This window comes from Pavona decussata, unplaced genomic scaffold, assembly GCF_977016875.1.
Source record: "Pavona decussata unplaced genomic scaffold, jaPavDecu1.1 SCAFFOLD_69, whole genome shotgun sequence".
In the NCBI taxonomy this organism is placed as follows: domain Eukaryota; kingdom Metazoa; phylum Cnidaria; class Anthozoa; order Scleractinia; family Agariciidae; genus Pavona; species Pavona decussata.
Window position 1 is genome coordinate 2,024,695 of NW_028145488.1, and position 18,972 is coordinate 2,043,666.

Here is an 18,972-nt window from a genome sequence, read left to right on the forward strand (position 1 = left end):
TGGCACATGGAGAAAATGCGCCCTGGTTGATGAATCTCGTATCGTCATCATCTCCCTGCTGTGAAATGTGTTGGTATTGTAAGTAATATATCAAACACAAGGAAGAGTGTTTCATACGATTTTCAAACAACGAGAAATGCGCCTCGCTTTTTCAGCCAACTTTTCGAGATGTTTAGAAATCGCACCAAACACTCTTTCGTGTGTTTGACGTAACTTCTCAAACCATTAATAGTTTATGAAGAAATTTCAAAGCAACCGTTCAACAAATTTTAGGATAATTACGATCACATTTCCAAATCTTCTTCACTGTAGTGATGTTCTTTGCTTTCTCTTCATGAATTAATGAGTTCGAAAAGGAGAAATCCTATATTGATCTCTGTAAATATACAAATTCCTTCAATTGACGAGTTTCTTTGTTCCCTTTGCTTATATTCTGATGGACCAATTGGTATTTTAGGAACATTTCACGTTGATCTATGTAAATCAAATACAGATATCATACTCGAGCATTTTTAATTCAAATTCTAATATTACATTTTGCTCCGATTTCGTTTCTCGGAGTCAATTTCATATTTGTCTCTTGTAATCTACTTGGTAGAAGTCACTTGGCACAAAACATTCTACCCTGCAATTGCGTTACAAGGATTATAGCAAAAGACAAAATCTTCTGAATTTGTGTCTTCTGATTTTAAAATGTTGAATCTGCTTAAACTTTCAAGTTCATTAACGTCTATGTACAATTGAGGTACCAAATGCACCCTGTTAGTATAAATCTACTAGTACTAGTGTTCTATCACGAATGCCGTTCTCTGATTGGCTACGCTACTCGCTATCTATTCTGTGATAGATAGTGTGTAGCGGTTTTCAACAAAATGGCAGCCGCTTTGTCGCGTTTTCGAAGTGTCTGCGATGAGGATATAGATAGTTTACTTGTTTAGTTTTGAACAACTAGTAGATTTATACTAAAACAATTAGATTATTCGCTCTCGATTTCTATGCGTGATAGGTGATTCGGGCTTCGCCCTCATCAACTATCACGCGATAGAAATCTCGAGCTCATAATCCAATTGTTAATTAGAAATATGTACGGCTGTGCAATTGCTATCTACCTAACTACAAAACTTATCCCATGTCTTTGGTTTGTACAGCACGACATAGCATGGAATAATGTTCTCGTTAGTTTAACTTACTTAATGAAAGCGATAACATTTGGCAGGGAAACTTTTTCCCCCGTACTTGAATTACAGATTTATCAGTACAAGGATTATAGAAAGAAGACAAAACCTTCTCGATTTGTGTCTTCTCATCTTAAAATGTTAAATCTGCCTTAACGTCTATGTACAATTGAGGTACCAAATGCATCCTGTTAGAAAATGTATGGCTGTAACAATTGCTATTTACCTAACTACAAAACTTACATGCCGTACCCTGAATTACAGGAGATTTAACAGCACAAGGATTCAAGAAAAAAGACAAAACCTTCTCGATTTGTGACTTCTGATTCTAGAAATGTTAAATCTGCCTTAGTGTCTATGTACAATTGAGGTACCAAATGCACCCTGTTAGAAATATGTACGGCTGTGCAATTCCTATCTTCCCAACTACAAAACTTATCCCATGTCTTTGGTTTGTACAGCACGACATGGCATGAAATAATGTTCCGGTGGTTACGCTTTACTTATAAAAGCAACAACATTTGGTAATTTTTCCCCGTACTTAAATTACAGGAGATTTGCCAGTACAAGGATCATAGAGAGAAGACAAAACCTTCTCGATTTGTGTCTTCTTTTCTAAACTGTTAAAATACAATTCAGCTGCTTTGACTTTCACGGTCTTCAACAGCTATTTACATTACTTACACTTGAAAGGTAATTTCTTTAACAAACCGATCCATTTGGGAATCATGAGACGAGAGAAACCCCACAGTCACCCCAACAACAAATTCACATTTAAACCATGACAACGGACTTTCATTTTCAATTAATACTTCGGTAGTCTGCAAGTAAAATTGAGCCGATACCAGCTTCACATGCGATACGATATTCGTGAGATATTACCCGATAGTTGGCACTTTTTTATATCGATACTGTGACGTCTTTGCTCCAGACTTGTACTATGAGTTCATTACCGTCGGTAGAATCCAGGCTTAAACGAGTAGAGAACGCTCAAGTTGCTGTGTTGCCAAGAGATCAGTAAAATTCTTCCGCAAAAAAAGGTTATGCTTGAGAGCAGTAAGAATTAAAATTCCTCCAATGTTGTGTGGAATACACATCACGCTTCTTTGAAGTTGTCAGTTTAACGGCATCAAAACAAAACCTGTGCCGTTCACAAGTATCGATACTTGAACACTTCCAGGTATCGACTATGTGGCATCAATATCGACTCACCCTTACGCTGCAGACTTCAGACTGAGTATCGGCTGCAGACCGAGATAAAATTCTTCACCCAGCCTTGTGTGCAATTAGAAACGGCCAGGGTAACAGTACAAGGTATGTGCACAATAAAACAACAACATAACCATGCATTTGAATTACATGCCACATGTTGGGATCGACAGGAAGAGAAGCATCTCTGCAGGGAACTTTGATAGATTCTAAATATACAATGACACTTTTCAAGAAAACCGTAAACTCTTCCACTCCCACAGGAATGCTGTACAACGTGATTCTACTTTTTGAGTTTGTGGATAAAATCCTCAAGTGTGACCATTCAAATGAAAGCTACTAAGCATTGCTTTCGTGTGGTGTTGTTTATTATGCTTTATACAATGAACTGTGTTAAACTCCCGTTTTGATTGGTGTAGAGGAGTGTGTGATTAGAGTATAGACGCACGATTGACCTCACCGAGTGGTGTGACCGGCGCACGTGATCAGTCTAGAGTCCAGCCAGAGCGACTGGTCAACAAAGCTTTGCAAACTGTTTTTGCGAGTAGCGGACAAACACAAGCAAATTTTTCGCAGGAAAGGAAAACTGCCGAATAAAAAATTGGACAAAGACCGTAGAGAGTGACCTCAACCAGGATAGGAAAGCTAGAACGTTTTTGTGACGTGAAAAGGAAGCAAATATTTGTCGAAATAAGTCGCCGATAGAAATCCGGTAATGGCGAGTAATCGATTACAAATCGCAGTGAAGCGACTTACATGCTGTAATATTTTAGGGTCAGGATTTCCTTCTGGAATAAAGGTTAGTTTTGAAAATAATGTTAGTGAAATTCTTTCGGATTATACTCTAATTTAGAAGATCACAATTGCATGCTCGTAGCGTACTTCTTTGTTCTCACCACGTTTTGACGTCATCTGTGCGTTATCAGAGTACCGACGCACGGCAAAATGGAATCTATTTAAGTACAAGATGGTTCTAACTTTTGAGTCTGTGGATGAGATTCCTCAAATGTGACCAATCAATCAGAGCTACTAAACACCACTTTCCCGTGGTGTTCTTCCTTGTCTTCTGGGCCCAGTTGTTCAAAGCCCGATTAAGATAATCCTGGGTTAACGTGAAGTTTGATTTGAGTTTAATTACTAATCAATAATCATTTTTCCAAAAGACTTTTGCCCTTCAGTTTTGACTAAGACTTTTCTTTGCCTTATGCTAAAACTCAGCTGTTAAAAACATTTTTAACGAGCGAGATACAAACCTCGGTTAACTTTTAATCGTGGATTAGCGTTAATCGTCTTTCGAACAACTGGGCCCTGTTTTATAAATTGAATTTTAGGATTTTCTTAAATTTTGAGTTTTAAATGCTCTTTGAAGTGACACTCAAACTCGGGTCGAGTTTAATTTTCTAAATATCCACACGATTGTGTCCAACACGTTGATCTCCTTTGCACTTGCCTCACATCTAATAGCAAATGTTTAATCAGATTTTATCTCGGACTGCATTTTATACCCAGCCTCCAACTTTTCAAAACTAACCTGCTTTCGTCACGGTGCACAGAATTTTCCCCAAATGCTCGAACCTCTTACATCACTTACAACACAAAAAATGAAGAATTTGGCTTGGTGTCTGGTTGAAAGGATCATTGATAACTCTTAATCGGTCAAGATTTCATTCCACTCCTGGGTCATTAATCAAGCAAGCGCGGCCACCATTGGTAAATACAAAATAACGTATTTTGAGCTAAGAAATGGAGCTGCCTTGAAACAAAGGCTTATGCAGGGATTCCTTTCAATCAATCTTCATTATCGTATCGTATCGTAGCTTTGTTTAACGATAATTCCCTGCGTAAGCTCAATTACAAGCTAGTTCCAGTTCAACAAGTCCAAAATTAAACTACTAAATAAAAGTAGCGCCGTTACCTTTGACAAACACAATTAACACAGAGGCAAATTTGAAGACAGGAGACAGTTAACCCTTTAAGCCCCTATGGAGATCAGTAGCTTTGTCCTCCTTGAAATACCGTAAACTTTCGCTTCTAAGCCCTGGGCTAATACAGCTTCGTAAGGGTTTTACATGGCCTTATAAAGGGAGGGGCTTATATCCGAGGGGGGTTATAACCGGAATAAAAACACCGTTTCTAAATGAGCTATAGCAGTGTTGATCGAAATACGTTTTTCACTTACTGGTTTTTAATTAAGCCTCAAAACGTCAATATTTTTAACAAAATAAAAACCAACAACACGAACGAAACCAGAGGGGGGCTTATATCCGGGGGGGGGGGGGGAGGGGGCTTATAATCGGATGTATTTTTTGGTTTAGAGGTGGATGGGCCTATAACCGGGAGGGCTGATAAGCGGAGGAGGGGGGGGGGGGGGGGGCTGATAAGCGGCAGTTTACAGTATCGGTAATACATCAAACACGCAGATCACGAGAATATAGCAAATCGTCACTGAAAGATAAACTGACTTTGAGCAATTTCTCCCAACTAATACCACAACAAATATGAAGACGCCAATGAGGAGAATTTGCGGTTTGATATAAGGGCTTAATAGGCTAATGACACTGCTAAGCAAGGTTGATACTCTTCACCATTTCTCAAGTGCGCTTAAAACTTTTCAAGTGTCCATAACTCGATAGACGCACAGCTAAAAGGATGAAACAGACGCGGTTTGGCAAGGAGCCAAGTGGTTCAACGGGGAAAACGTCGTCTGGTTACTTACACCAATCCGTTCATAACAAAGCCAACAGAAAACGGTATAAAAAACAAACAAGAGTGAGCGAAGAAAATCTAAAACCGTCGGAGCTTCCATAAGTTTATTAGTTACGCGCGTTCTAAACTTCCTTTTCTAAATATCTTATTTCCTTTCTTGCAAGGAACCGTATTTTTGCGCCGTTTTGAAAATCTCTTCGACTGATTTTAGAGTTAAGTTCAAAAGCAAAGTTTGACGTATTGGATCGCTATCGTCTAACAAACTTTTGCGTCTAAAATTAACATACTAATGCAAAAAAAGACGGCTTTTGGAAATGGGGAAAAAAAAAAGGTTTCATTGTCCTATAATACGAAAATTTTCCCTGGAAAACTACCGTTACATAGCTTCTATTATTTTTATATCAGCGTTACAAACTTGTTTACCTTAGAGAATCCGATAGATCAAATCTGTAGTTTGTTTAGTTTTTGCTGAGTTCGTTACTATTATAGCCCCACGGTGGGCTTCGAATTATTCCCGCCGCTATTTGTCGTTTCGTTTTCTTATAAAGAGAGACTTTTACATGCTCCGAAATCGTTTTCCATCTTTGCAGTTCTTCAAAAAAGTTTTCTTCTTCATTAGCGACCAAGAACAAATTCTCTTAGCTCAATGTAACTTGCACGTGTCATTAAACGGATGCAGCGCATGCGTCAATTGAGTTATGGATACACGCCTTCGTTATAATTATTGATTTTGATTGGATAAATTTACTTTCACTTTGCTCACGGAGTGGTAGGTTTTAGCAAACATTTTCTTCTCCATACAGGCTTACCGTTAAACTAAGATAAGCTAAAGACTTACAGTCTGCAAAACACTCGCTAAGATCACATCCAAGGCCTCTACTTGTAGTACTGTGGTCGTTGATTGTCAATTTCAGAGCAGTTAATGAGTCGCTCTCTGCCAGATTATTGCACAGTTCCAGTAACTGATCTTCACTCACTTCACTACAGCTATTGATTGTAAGACTGACAGTTGTTAATGACTTATTTCTGGCGAAACCATCACCCAGATCCGTTATCGAGACTCCAGCCGCGTCACTGTAGTTGTTGATTGTAAGAGTGAGTGTATCTAATGACTTGTTTGACGCCAAAACATCACCCACACCCTGTGTCCAGTCACCACCCGCGCCACTGTGGTTGTTGATTGTAAGAGTGAGTGTATGTAATGACTTGTTTGACGCCAAACCATCACCCAGACCCTGTGTCCAGTCACCACCCGCGTCACTGTAGTTGTTGATTGTAAGAGTGAGTGTATGTAATGACTCGTTTGACGCCAAATCATGACCCAGACCCAGTATCCAGACTCCACACGTGCCAGTGTAGTTGTTGATTGTAAGAGTGAGTGTATGTAATGACTCGTTTGACGCCAAACCATCACCCAGACCCAGTATCCAGTCTCCACCTGTGACACTGTAGTTGTTGATTGTAAGAGTGAGTGTATGTAATGACTTGTTTGACGCCAAACCATCACTCAGACCCAGTATCCAGTATCCCCTCGTGCTAGTGTAGTTGTTGATTGTAAGAGTGAGTGTATGTAATGACTTGTTTGACGACAAACCATCACCCAGACCCAGTATCCAGTCTCCACCCGTGACACTGCAGTTGTTGATTGTAAGAGTGAGTGTATGTAATGACTTGTTTGACGCCAAACCAGGACCCAGACCCTGTATCCAGTCTTCACCCGTGCCACTGTAGTTGTTGATTGTAAGAGTGAGTGTATCTAATGACTTGTTTGACGCCAAACCATGACCGAGATCCTGTATCCAGTCTCCACCCGTGCCACTGTAGTTGTTGATTGTACGAGTGAGTGTATGTAATGACTTGTTTGACGCCAAACCAGGACCCAGACCCTGTATCCAGTCTCCACCCGTGCCACTGTAGTTGTTGATTGTAAGAGTGAGTGTATGTAATGACTTGTTTGACGCCAAACCAGGACCCAGACCCTGTATCAAGTCTTCACCCGTGCCACTGTAGTTGTTGATTGTAAGAGTGAGTGTATCTAATGACTTGTTTGACGCCAAACTATGACCGAGATCCTGTATCCAGTCTCCACCCGTGCCACTGTAGTTGTTGATTGTAAGAGTGAGTGTATGTAATGACTCGTTTGACGCCAAACCAGGACCCAGACCCAGTATCCAGTCTCCACCCGTGCCACTGTAGTTGTTGATTGTAAGTGTTAGTGTATGTAATGACTCGTTTGACGCCAAACCATCACCCAGACCCAGTATCCAGACTTCACCCGTGTAACTGTAGTCGTTGATTGTAAGAGTAAGTGTACGTAATGACTTGTTTGACGCCAAACCGTCATGCAGAAATAGCCAAAGGAAGCAACTGTCGCTAATGTGGCTGTTGATGGTAAGGGAGAGTGCCGTTAAAGACGCGTTTTTCCCCAAACTGTTGCTGAGGTCTATTCCCTTGTCAGTGAGGGAATATAATGCAAAAGTGAGAGCGAGTGTAGCTAACGAGGTGTTTTCCAACACCACTTCAAGGAGACGTTGCATCCACCCTACGTTGTCGCCAGGGCAGTTCTCGATTGTAAGAGCAAGTGTTGTTAATGACGTGCTGTTTGTTAAACCGTCATTCAGACCCTGTGCCCAGTCATCACTCACGCCACTGATTGTGAGACTAAGTTCACTTGTTCCAGTATCCTTCACTTTAGTGAATACTGAAGGTAATAACGAGGGCTCATCAATACAGAAATTAAGGCCACATGGAGAACAGTCTGATATCAAGTCATGGACAATCACCTTTAAGTGCGCATTGTGGTTGGCACCTGAAAACCGCTTAATAGCAGCCTTCCCTTTAGTGGTTAATTCACCCCAAATGTTGAAAGTAACGGGGTGTACGCACTTTTCTATCTTTAGGTAGCTCGCAAGACTGCTTGCAATATCATCAGTTACGTTTCCGTGAATGTTAAGAGTGAATCGATACGGTGTGGACTTCACCAAGAGTCTCCCGACAGCTTCTATAACTTCACAGCTCAACTCACCCCAGACGTTTAATGTCTGTTCTAAATTAAAACTGCTCTTAGCCGAAACAGGAGTAAGACAAGCGACCTTAGCAGCTGCAATGTTTCCACTGGTATTCGGGTGGAAAGTGCACGACTGTTTTGCTTTGTTTGCTGAAATTATACCTTTAATAACAGTCGCCCAGCTGTCAAGGAGTTCACCAAAGATTTTTACTTTCAAATTATCCACGGAGCAATTTTTTAAGAAACCTCTTTTTAAGAAGACGATGCCTGATTCACTCAGCCTTCCGAAAACAATCAAAGTAAAAGATTTTAAAACGGCTTGTTCTGAAAGTGCTTCACAAAGGGCAGTAGCTAATGAATCCTGCATGTCTCCAAAAATAGTTATGACAACCGAGGTCAACGATGTGTTGACTAAAACTCTTTTCAAAGCCAGTATTGCAGTGTCACTCAATGAACCATAAATCTTTAGGACAACTGACTTCAATGGTGTATCCGCAGACAATCCTTTTTCAAGAGCTCTGGCCCAAGCCTCGCCCCACTCATTAAACAGTTCAAACGTCACGGAAGTCAAGATGTTGCTTGCAGCCAAGTTATCACCAATAATATCAGCTACGTCACATGGGAGGCTGCGGGAAGTTTTAAGAGTAACTGACATCAAAGTCGAGTTTTGAGACAGACCATCATAAAAGGCATCTCCTAGAGCTTCTAATGTGGAAACGAACAAACTCTGTTGTTTAGGACAAGATTCCAGGGAATAAAAAGCAGAATTGCCTTTAAAAACTCTATAATCTTCATCACAATACACAAATAAATGAACAGGATGCCGTAATTGTGAAAAGTTCCGGCAGTATTTTCCAACCTCAAAAAAACTAGAATAAGAATAGCCGTAGTGTCCGTCCACTTCCACAGTCAAAGGGAAAGGAATGAAGGAAAAAAGAGCCATTGCCACTTTTTCAGGATTTCCACTTTCACTGAAACTTTCAGTAAAAAACGTTCCTTCCTCCTTTTTGCACTTGAGCCAGTCCCAGTTGTCACACTCCAGCTTCTCACCAATCTGTCTGAAAAGGATACTCGCTTCCTCACCCAGTATACCAGCAAGAAACAGAAACACTTGCCGGTATTTTACCACAATATGCTTATGGAAGTCTAAGTGAAACTGTATGAAGATATTGACTTCTTTCTTTAATAACAGAAATGCCAGGTATCGTGCGGCCAAGTGTTCTTGGAATGTTTTGTGGAAGAAGTGGTATTCGTGCTGTGGGTTGATCTTTTTCAGACTTGCTTCCTTGAAAACGAAACCTGATATCCGAGCTGCCAGATCTTTATACATTTCTTCAAATTTTGCAAGTTCTCCTTCACGAAAAGAAAGACGATCTTCTAACAGGCATTTCCAAGCCAACTCTCCCAGTGCAAGTAAACTCTTTTCAAATTTCTTCTCAAGAGCCTCATCATCCTGGGGAGCTTTCAACTTATTTTTTGCACAAAATCTTCGTAAAATGCATCGAACAATAATCTGATAGAGCTCAGTACGGCGAGATGGAAGTTCTCCCTCGTAGTCCTCAAAAACGACACAGAGAAGGAGCAAATTCAGTGGATTGCTTGGTAAAGCATGGAGGAAAGAGTTTTCCTGGATTGCTTTGATAAGCTTCTCTCCTTTTGACAAATGTTCGGGCCCCAAGAGTCTGAAGTGCTTTCTGATATACTCGAAGGCATCTTTGTCAGTAAATCCTTCTATTTGCAAAAGGACATCAAAGTTAACGTTCTGTCTCAATTCTATTCCTCTCTCTTGACGCGATGTCGCCAGAAGAAAGCAAAATGGAAACATTCGTCTGTGAAGCAATCTATCCACGTAATGTTCAGCACCCACAGGTAGCTCATCAAGGCCATCCAAAATTATTAGAATTTGTTCTTGGTTATGGATATCCTGGATGTAATCCCTTAACTCTTTCTTGACGTCGTCATCTTCAGGCAGAAGTTGTTCATCGATGGCTTTTATTATGTCTCCATCAATGTCCCGGCATTTCAGGAGTAACACAATATTAAATTCAGGAAATGAACACCCTTTCGGAATTTTTCCATTTGCCCAATCACAGGCTATTTTAAGGCAGAAAGTTGTCTTGCCAATCCCTGGGCTTCCCTCTACCAGCACTGTGGAATCTTCTCCTTTATTTAAAGTGTTAAAGATGTCATACATCTCCACTTCACTCTCACTATCTTCAAGCTGAACACCTCCTGGGAATATCGGAAGATACACAGCTCTAAAGCTTTTGAAGATGTCATACATGGCCACTTCGTTCTTTTCTAGCCGAAAGTCTGTTTTTCGTCTTGATAGCATTATCAATCTTGTATAGACATCTTCCAGAGGTAACTTCAAGGTATTCTCCCAAAGAAGGGGTCTCAAAAGAGACCGCCTGTTATACTCTGCCTTTAGAAGTCTAACAACAGGGTTATCTCTCCCTACAACAAAACAGCATTCACAGTCAAAGTTGTTTTCTGCGTCAAACAGTTTACTGAGAGCATGACTTTTAACATACTGCTTGTATAGGAATTCAGTTTCACTTTGATTTGCGCAAGCTTGGTCTCAAAACACATGAATTTGTTCTGAGTGCAAAATTAAAACTGAATAACCGCCCAACTTCGAATTTAAATGTTAAATTCCCAGACGTCGCATCTACTCAAACATGGAAAAATGGTGGTTGTTAAACGGGCATTTCAATGACACGTGAACACTGAAGACTCAGCCATTGTTATGCTTTCAGTTCTCTGCCACCGTTAATCACAGAACACGTCTTAGAAAAGAAAGAAAGAAAGAAAGAAAGTGGGATTTAATGATCAGAGTCTGCATGTTATTGAAAAGCGCTGTAAAATTTAAAACTAAATACCTTAAGTACCAACTAACGTAACAAGAGCAATCCCATTACTTTTCTTAACACTGCCTTTCAATAAGTCTGGGGATTGCAGTGTAGATACATGTATCAAGATTTCACTTTGTGTTTATGCAGCAACATAGCTGCTTTTCAAGCAATAGAGGACACAGCTTCAACCTCATCCCAGAATCTCTGTGACACTTGCGATATTTTTAACTCGTGAATGCGCGCATGCTTAATGAGGGATTCGTGGACACCAAGCGGGAATGAGAGCTGACCAGACAGGTATAAAACGTTGTTTGCTTTGTATTTAGTAGGCCCAGGACTCGAAAAATAAATTGTATTTGACACTTATCCACTTATTCCGCATTCTACGCCGCTTAGATTTTTAGCTGTTCCGCTCAGCGAGATTGAACTTCTTGAATAGTTTTGTATTTTTAAAGAACGTTTTAATTTAGAAAATAGTTGAAGCCTAGTTGGAGCCTTGAAGTGGTTGGCTTTTAAGGTTACCATATACCTTCAGAGGTATCTCACGTTTAAGCGATGTAGCGCGCCCAGTTTAAACTGTAGATACCTAAAACCCTATATCAAATTGAAGCTTAAAGAGCTGGCTATCAAACTATACCAAGAATTTTGAAATAAAATGAATTGTCGAATTTTTCACGACCTCTAAATGCGAGTGTCCGAATCACCTTTTTAAAGCTACGAGTCAAAGCGAATTTTGTTTTTTGCTAATTTAATTTGCTCCTCAGTTTCCGGACTCAAAGCGCTAAAAAAAAAAACGTGTCTGCGTTTTGCCATATTCAATCACAAAGAAAAGTTATAGAGCATTTTCGAAATAGGATGAGAAAAATGTGGAGTGATCGTACAAAATCACTCTCGTAAATATTTCGAAAGAAAAATTCGCACACACGTTTTTGTTGTTTATTTGTTAAACTAGCTACTGTCCAAATTTGAAGGCAAACGATCTAATTCCTTTTGAGTTTTAGCTCTTTGAAGTGGCTCCTCCAAGTGAAAAAATTGATTCGAGAAAACAGAACTAAAAATTCGGCAAATTATTCATTTTATTTCAAAATTATTGGTTTAGTTTGATAACCAGCTCTATATAAGCTTTACTTTGATATAAGGGCTGTTATTGACTACATATTCTGCCAACACGACACATTTCTCAGCTGCTATAAATGCATATAAATTAAGGACTTCTACATTTATAGGCAGTTACCTCTAGAAACAAGAGTAAACGGTCTGAGTCTCTTGGAAGTCTGAGTAGCACTAGGACATGACCTTTTATTTTTTGATGATGTCTCTTCCCTAAAAGAATCTAGAACATAAAATAACAAACAAGATAATAGAATGACTGGGTCCAAGGTTTTAGGCAGCTGGCTGTTTCAGGCAACATATGAGCACTCACTTTTTAGGGGGGAAAAAAAGAGGAAGAAGTAAAATTGCACTCAATCCTTTACAAATATTACCAGATATATGCTTCTAGGATAATAGCACGAGAAAACAGATGCCTTTTGTTTATTCCGGCTGAGGTGTCTGCTCTCACTGACTATTAGTATTGGTTGCCTAGTTGTCAATTCCTGGCTAGAGGCCTGACTAGGGTCACTCTAGGTTAGTCTGTTACCACTAACAGTCCTTCTCAGGACTACACTCACCCAGATGATTATAATTTATGTACTTATGACATGACTCCTTTGTCCAAATATTTACTCTATTTCTATATTAATCTTTATAAACAGTATTTAAAGTGTTTGAGCTTATTTCACGTTGTCAAGTTTTTATTTATTTATTTTTTTATTTATTTATTTTTTATTTCAACAATCTTTTGTTTTGACGTTTAGTCTAAAAGCCATGATAAAAAGAATAACCAGATAGTGTAATAATACCATAACTAGGTAGCAAGGAAGCCCATGAGAAACCACAAGGCTTTTAAGTATAATGGGCTCCCTCTATATTTTTATCAATTCGCTTGTTATCAAAATTAATAAAAGAACGTAGGAATTTTCTGCGGACCTATTTAAAATTTACACATTTCTCACAAAATGAGAAAAAGATTAGATCACCAATGACGCCATCATGTGGAATCACTCACACTTTGCAATGGACAACATTGCTTTTTCAATCAGCTGTATACAGAATATACACAGAAAAACACTCGTCAGATGTCTAATTTAAGGCTAAGAATCCACCTACCATCAGATCCACTTCTTTGGTGAGCTTGAGTGCCGGCAGGGAAACCCAACGGATTGCAATCTACTGCTAAAGGATGGCTTCCAAGCTGAGCAGGTGAATAACCTAAAGACGTAGTTACATATTAATTAACGTACATATTGTACACAGACAAAATGGAGAAAGATCACATACACATATACTGCTTTGAGAATGACTCACACAAAACTCGTCTATACTGTAATATGCAGGGGAGCGTTTGAAGTAGGAAAGGTCAGAATGTATTTGTATGCATCAATTTAACAATTGTGTTTAAACAAAGTACGAGTGGCCCAGTGTGACAACCACTACACCACCAGGACAACCAATCGAAGAGATATATAATTTGGGAGGTTTGGTTTGGTTTCAAGGTGACAGAGCAGTGGAAGCCTATCACTCCATTATTTTGTAACCCTTTGAAGGATCAAATTCATGATGCTAGACACGAGGCCAACATACTAGGTTACATTGAGGATCCAGTGAAGGATACCGGATAAAAAGAAGATAAAATTATACAATGTAAACAGGCTTTGTGACAGTTCTGATGTTAACTAACTTTTGTATTTCAATTCCATGCCTACCTTCAGTTCCACTTCTCAGATGAGTTTGAGAGGCTGCAGGGAAAGGAAGCTGACTGTAACCTGCTACTGAAGACTGACTTCCACCAGAAATACCTTCAGAGGGGAAAAATGCAACATGTATTTAATTACAGAATATAGCATATTTAAGAGTGAATGCAAACAGGCAGCAGAATGCAGCATTTACAAATTGAATAAAACAAGAAAAAGCCATGGCATTGTATTTCAGAGACCAGTGCTTCTTGTCTTTATGCTTTGTTAATTAATTATTATAAAAAAAATTGATTAAACACCAACGAAGACAACTGCCTTTTTTTGTAAATAATGTCTGTGATATCTTTGTTGTGATTGCTTAGTGATTCCCACCTTCAGAGGGGAAAATTATAATAAAAGCAAACTTGTATGTCATTATACTCAAAGAAAGACCATGAAGGAATGGAAAGGTGGGTTTTGAAGTCCTCACATCACAGCTTGCGACGCAGAAGCCTTTTCCAGCTCTTGATTCACCCACAGGTGAAATAAGGACTGAAACAAATGTCTCCTGTGGCAGGTTATTCAGATCATTAGCAGAGCAGAAAATATGTCTCAGACAAAAGCATTAAATTAACTTAGCATATGGCAAAGAAAATTATGTTGACACAGTAAAGTCAATAATTATTTACACAAATATTTATTTTATTTGAAATTAAACTGACCCTTAAAAATCTATTTTAAATGCCATGTGACAGTTGTTGGGATTATACAAAATGTTTTCACCCACCTTTTGTTCCACTTGTCAGATGAGTTTGAGAAGCGGCAGGGAAAGGAAGCTGACTGTAACCTGCTACTGAAGACTGACTTCTACCTGAAAAACCTTCAGAGGGGAAAATTGCAATAAGCAAACTTGTATGTCATACTAATAAAAAAGACACTAGATAAATAAAAAGGGTGGACCTTGAAGTACCTCAGATCACAGCCTGTGAATGCCGAGGGCTTTTCCAGCTCCACAATAGCGTTAAAGTATATAACAAAGAAAATTATATTCAAACAATGAACAGATTTTTAGGGTCAATTTAAATAAGGATTTGATTTTAAAACTGACTCTTAAAATGTCCCATAAATGCCATTTGATGGTTGTTGGGATTATTCAAAATGTTCCCACCAACCTTGAATTCCACTTGTCAGATGAGTTTGAGAGGCTGCAGGGAAAGGAAGCTGACTGTAATCTGCTACTGAAGACTGGCTTCCACCAGAAAAACCTTCAGAGGGGAAAATTATAATAACAAATTATACAACATAGCACTTTAATTTTCAGAGTGGATGTACAATGAGACAGCAGCATGCAGCAGCTACATGAATGCAAGGAGAAAAAGCCACATACATGTAAGTACACCACTTGCATAAAAAAGTAACTATTGTTTAATGATTGACACACCAAGACAGCTGACAATTGAAGGGCTGAGAGCATATAATCGCCCAAATGACTTTTTAGATCACTTTTTCTTGTTTTAGCTCAGATTCACCAGGGTTTTTTTTATGTGGCATTGAATTCCTTCAGGAAACTTTGCTCAATGTTTTATCTGCTGCTTTACCGCACAATTTACAAAGCAGCAGATAAAATATTGGAGCATCATTCCCTGAACGAATTCAAGGCCACATGCAAAAATTGTGGCCAATCATAACCTTAACAACAATTAGAGCAATCTGAAAAGTCATTTGGGTTGATTATGCTGCCAGCCCTACAATTTTTGCAAATGTTACCATTCGCTTTGATGGGATAAAACTTAATGTTTACACCTACTTTCAGTTCCACTTCTTAGATGAGTTTGAGAGGCTGCAGGGAAAGGAAGCTGACTGTTAACTGCTACTGAAGACTGACTTCCATCAGAAAAACCTTCAGAGGGGATGAATAATTTTTGTAACATTAAGAAGATCTATACATCAATGGTGACTTCAGTAAAGAACAATTTTATTGCAGAAACAAAAGTCTATAACATTAGCATATAAAGGCAGGAATAAAGGTCACAAACATGCATTAAAAAGCTTATTAATGTTTAATGATTTTTGCAGATGCTAACTGCATGATATTTGTCTTGTAATCAATGTTTTCATAAGGTGTTTCCCACCCACCTTCAGTTCCACTTCTCAAATGTGTTTGAGAGGCTGCAGAGAAAGGAAGCTTACTGTAACCTGCTATTGAAGACTGACTTCCACCAGAAAAACCTTCAGAGGAGAAAATTATAATAAAAGCAATCTTGTATGTCATTATTCTCATAAAAAAGACACTGAATGAATGGAAAGGTGGGTTCTAAAGTCCTCACATCACAGCTTGTGACATAGAAGCTTTTTCCAGCTCTTGATTCACCCACAGGTGAAATAAGGACTGAAACAAGCGTCTCCTGTGGCAGACTATTCAGATCATTAGCAGAGCAGAAAAATGGCTCAGACAAAAAGCATTAAATTAACTTAGCATATAGAAAGAAAATTATGTTCACACGGTGAAGTCAATTTAAATAAATATTTATTTTATTTGAGAACTGACCCTTAAATCAAATCTATTCTAAATGCTACGTGACAGTTATTGGGATTATACAAAATGTTTTCACCCACCTTCTGTTCCACTTGTCAGATACGTTTGAGAGGCTGCAGGGAAAGGAAGCTGACTGTAACCTGCTACTGAAGACTGACTTCCATCAGAAAAACCTTTAGAGGGGAAAACAATTGTAATTTAGCAAACGTGTATGTCATTATACTAAAAAAGAAAGACACTAGACACATAAAAAGGTTGGTCATGAAGTACCTCATATCATGGCCTGTGAATGCCGAGGGCTTTTCCAGCTCCACAACAGCATTAGTGTATAACAAAGAAAATCATATTCTCACAATAAACAGATTTTTAGGGTCAATTTAAATAAGGATTTGATTTTTAAAACTGACTTTTAAAATGTCTCATAAATGCCATTAATTATTTTGATAGTTGTTGGGATTCTTCAAATTGAAGGGCTGGGAGCATAACCGACCTATGTCGAATTTCAGCCCGTTTTTCGATGTAGCTCGGATTTGTCCAAACTTTTGCATGTGTACTGCAATTCGATTGAAAACCATTGTCCAGTATTTTTTCACGCCGCTTTGTGTTTCGTATTAATGCCATCGAGAAATTTTACCATCTTGTAAAGACATATCGGTAACATTATAGACACTGGATGACCAAAAGGACAATGCACTGAGGATTAAATACTTGTATTCAATATACACTCGTTGTCTTTGAAACACGGCACACGAAAGCGGTGTTTTTCGCGGGAGCAACGAAAAGAATGCTGTCACGCTTTTATTAGATTCTGTTACAAACTACTACGTACGTGACAGGAATGTCCCAAATGTAAACAGTTACATTCTCCAAGAGAAAATGTGTCCATTTCCTGGCGCAAAATCTAGCTTTGTCCCGTTTGTCGACATATCACTCTTGATAACGCAAAATACTAGCATTCTACACGATTAACAGGAAGACATGTAGCCATTTCAACGATTAACAACGATTAACGGCAGTTCTATTAAAAAGGTAAAGACTATCTATTCTTTTTACCACCAGTCGGTGTTAACCGTTGAAAATCTATGTTAATCGTACTTTTATTGAATCATTGCCTTGAAATTGTCAAGTTAATCGTTACATACCGAATTTCAAGCGTGGCAAACCACAACTAAGGCTTGCAAAACACCTTGTATATGGCGGGATTTGTCTCTGATGCTCCCGCGGGATTTGATAATCGAATTGAAAAATTCGCCACGGCACAGTCATCACTACCAAGGAGGGATTCTTTGGACAACATTTCCACCAGTTCCTGTGAACTGCATTCGTCAATTTCGTAACTTTTCAAAAGATCCATAGATGTCGTGCGTTTTCAAACTTCACCAAACAAAAGCGAAAGCAACTAGCCAGTACGATACGCAAGTTGTTTATCCCGACTGCCTTGATCTATTTTGGGCTTGTTACAACCCGCAAAAGCAAATCATGATATCATCTCAAACGTTACTTATAGCAACAACAACTAGTGCGACTAAACACGGCTCGTGGACAGTGGAAACTTTTAGCCTACCGATAATTTGGAAAACGAGTCTGACGTGGACAAAACCTATAAAAAAATTTGCCTTCCAAGCGCGTTCACTTGTAGAAAAGCAAACTACCAAATCCCCCTCCCCCCCCCCCCCTGACTCAGTGTTGTCTTTTGGGTCACGAACAGTTTCCTGGCAAGCATCGCTTCCCACATCAACATTGCATAAGGGGGAGGGGGGGAGGGAGAAGTAACTGTGGTAGAATTATGAAGGGAGAAACAGTAAGTGAGTGGTTTTTTGGCTCTCTGTGTTCGGTTGTCATTGCATAGGGGGAGGGGGTGGGAGGGAGAAGTAAGGAAGTGGTTTTTGTTCTGTTCGTGTTTGGTTTTCTTAAGGAGTTTTGTCCACGATTGTAAAACCGCGAAATGTTTTCCAAACCAGGGAGAGCCAAAATTCGGACAAATCCGTGCGAAACCGAAAGCCGCGCTAAAATTCGACATAGGTCGGTTATGCTCTAAGGCCTTCAATTGTTCCTACCCACCTTCAGTTCCACTTCTTAAATGTACAGTTTGTGAGGCTGTAGGGAAAGGAAGCTGTCTGTAACCTGATGTTGAAGACGGACTTCCACCAGAAAAACCTTCAGAGGAGAAAATTACAACAAAAGCAATCTTGTATGTCATTATTCTCATAAAAAAAGACACTGAACAAATGGAAAGGTGGGTTCTGAAGTCCTTGCATCATAGCTTATGTGACACAGAAGCCTTTTCCAGCTCTTGATTCACCCATAGCCGAAATAAGGACTGAAACAAGTGTCTCCTGTGGCAGGCTATTTAGATCATTAGCAGAGCAGAAAAATGGCTCAGACAAAAGCATTAAATTAACTTACATGTAGCATATCGCAAAGAAAATTACATTCACACAGTGCATGAAGTCAATTTAAATAAATATTTATTTTATCTGAGAATTGACCCTTAAAAATCTATTCTAAATGCCATGTGACAGTGTTGGGATTATAGAAAATGTTTTCACCAACCTTCAATTCCACTTGTCAGATGAGTTTGAGAAGCTGCAGGGAAAGGAAGCTGACTGTAACCTGCTACTGAAGACTGACTTCCACCTGAAAAACCTTCAGAGGGAAAAATTGCAATGAGCAAACTTGTATGTCATACTAAGAAAAAAAGACACTAGAC

General features: G+C 39.1%; 1 protein-coding gene across 1 annotated transcript in view; it reads right to left on the reverse strand.

Annotated features, from left to right (window-relative positions):
• Positions 1–507: 507 nt before the first annotated feature.
• LOC146477743 (uncharacterized) overlaps positions 508–18,972 on the reverse strand; it is a 34,138-nt gene continuing 15,673 nt past the window's right edge. The window contains exons 9-19 of the mRNA XM_085113090.1: positions 18,816–18,908; positions 18,324–18,419; positions 16,343–16,435; positions 15,863–15,955; positions 15,534–15,626; positions 14,899–14,991; positions 14,514–14,606; positions 13,757–13,849; positions 13,161–13,262; positions 12,187–12,285; positions 508–10,554 (exon numbers count right to left, since the gene is read on the reverse strand). Of these exons, the coding sequence (XP_084969216.1) occupies positions 5,867–10,554; positions 12,187–12,285; positions 13,161–13,262; positions 13,757–13,849; positions 14,514–14,606; positions 14,899–14,991; positions 15,534–15,626; positions 15,863–15,955; positions 16,343–16,435; positions 18,324–18,419; positions 18,816–18,908 (5,636 nt within the window). The 3' untranslated portion in view covers positions 508–5,866. The remainder of the gene's footprint in view (positions 10,555–12,186; positions 12,286–13,160; positions 13,263–13,756; positions 13,850–14,513; positions 14,607–14,898; positions 14,992–15,533; positions 15,627–15,862; positions 15,956–16,342; positions 16,436–18,323; positions 18,420–18,815; positions 18,909–18,972) is intronic.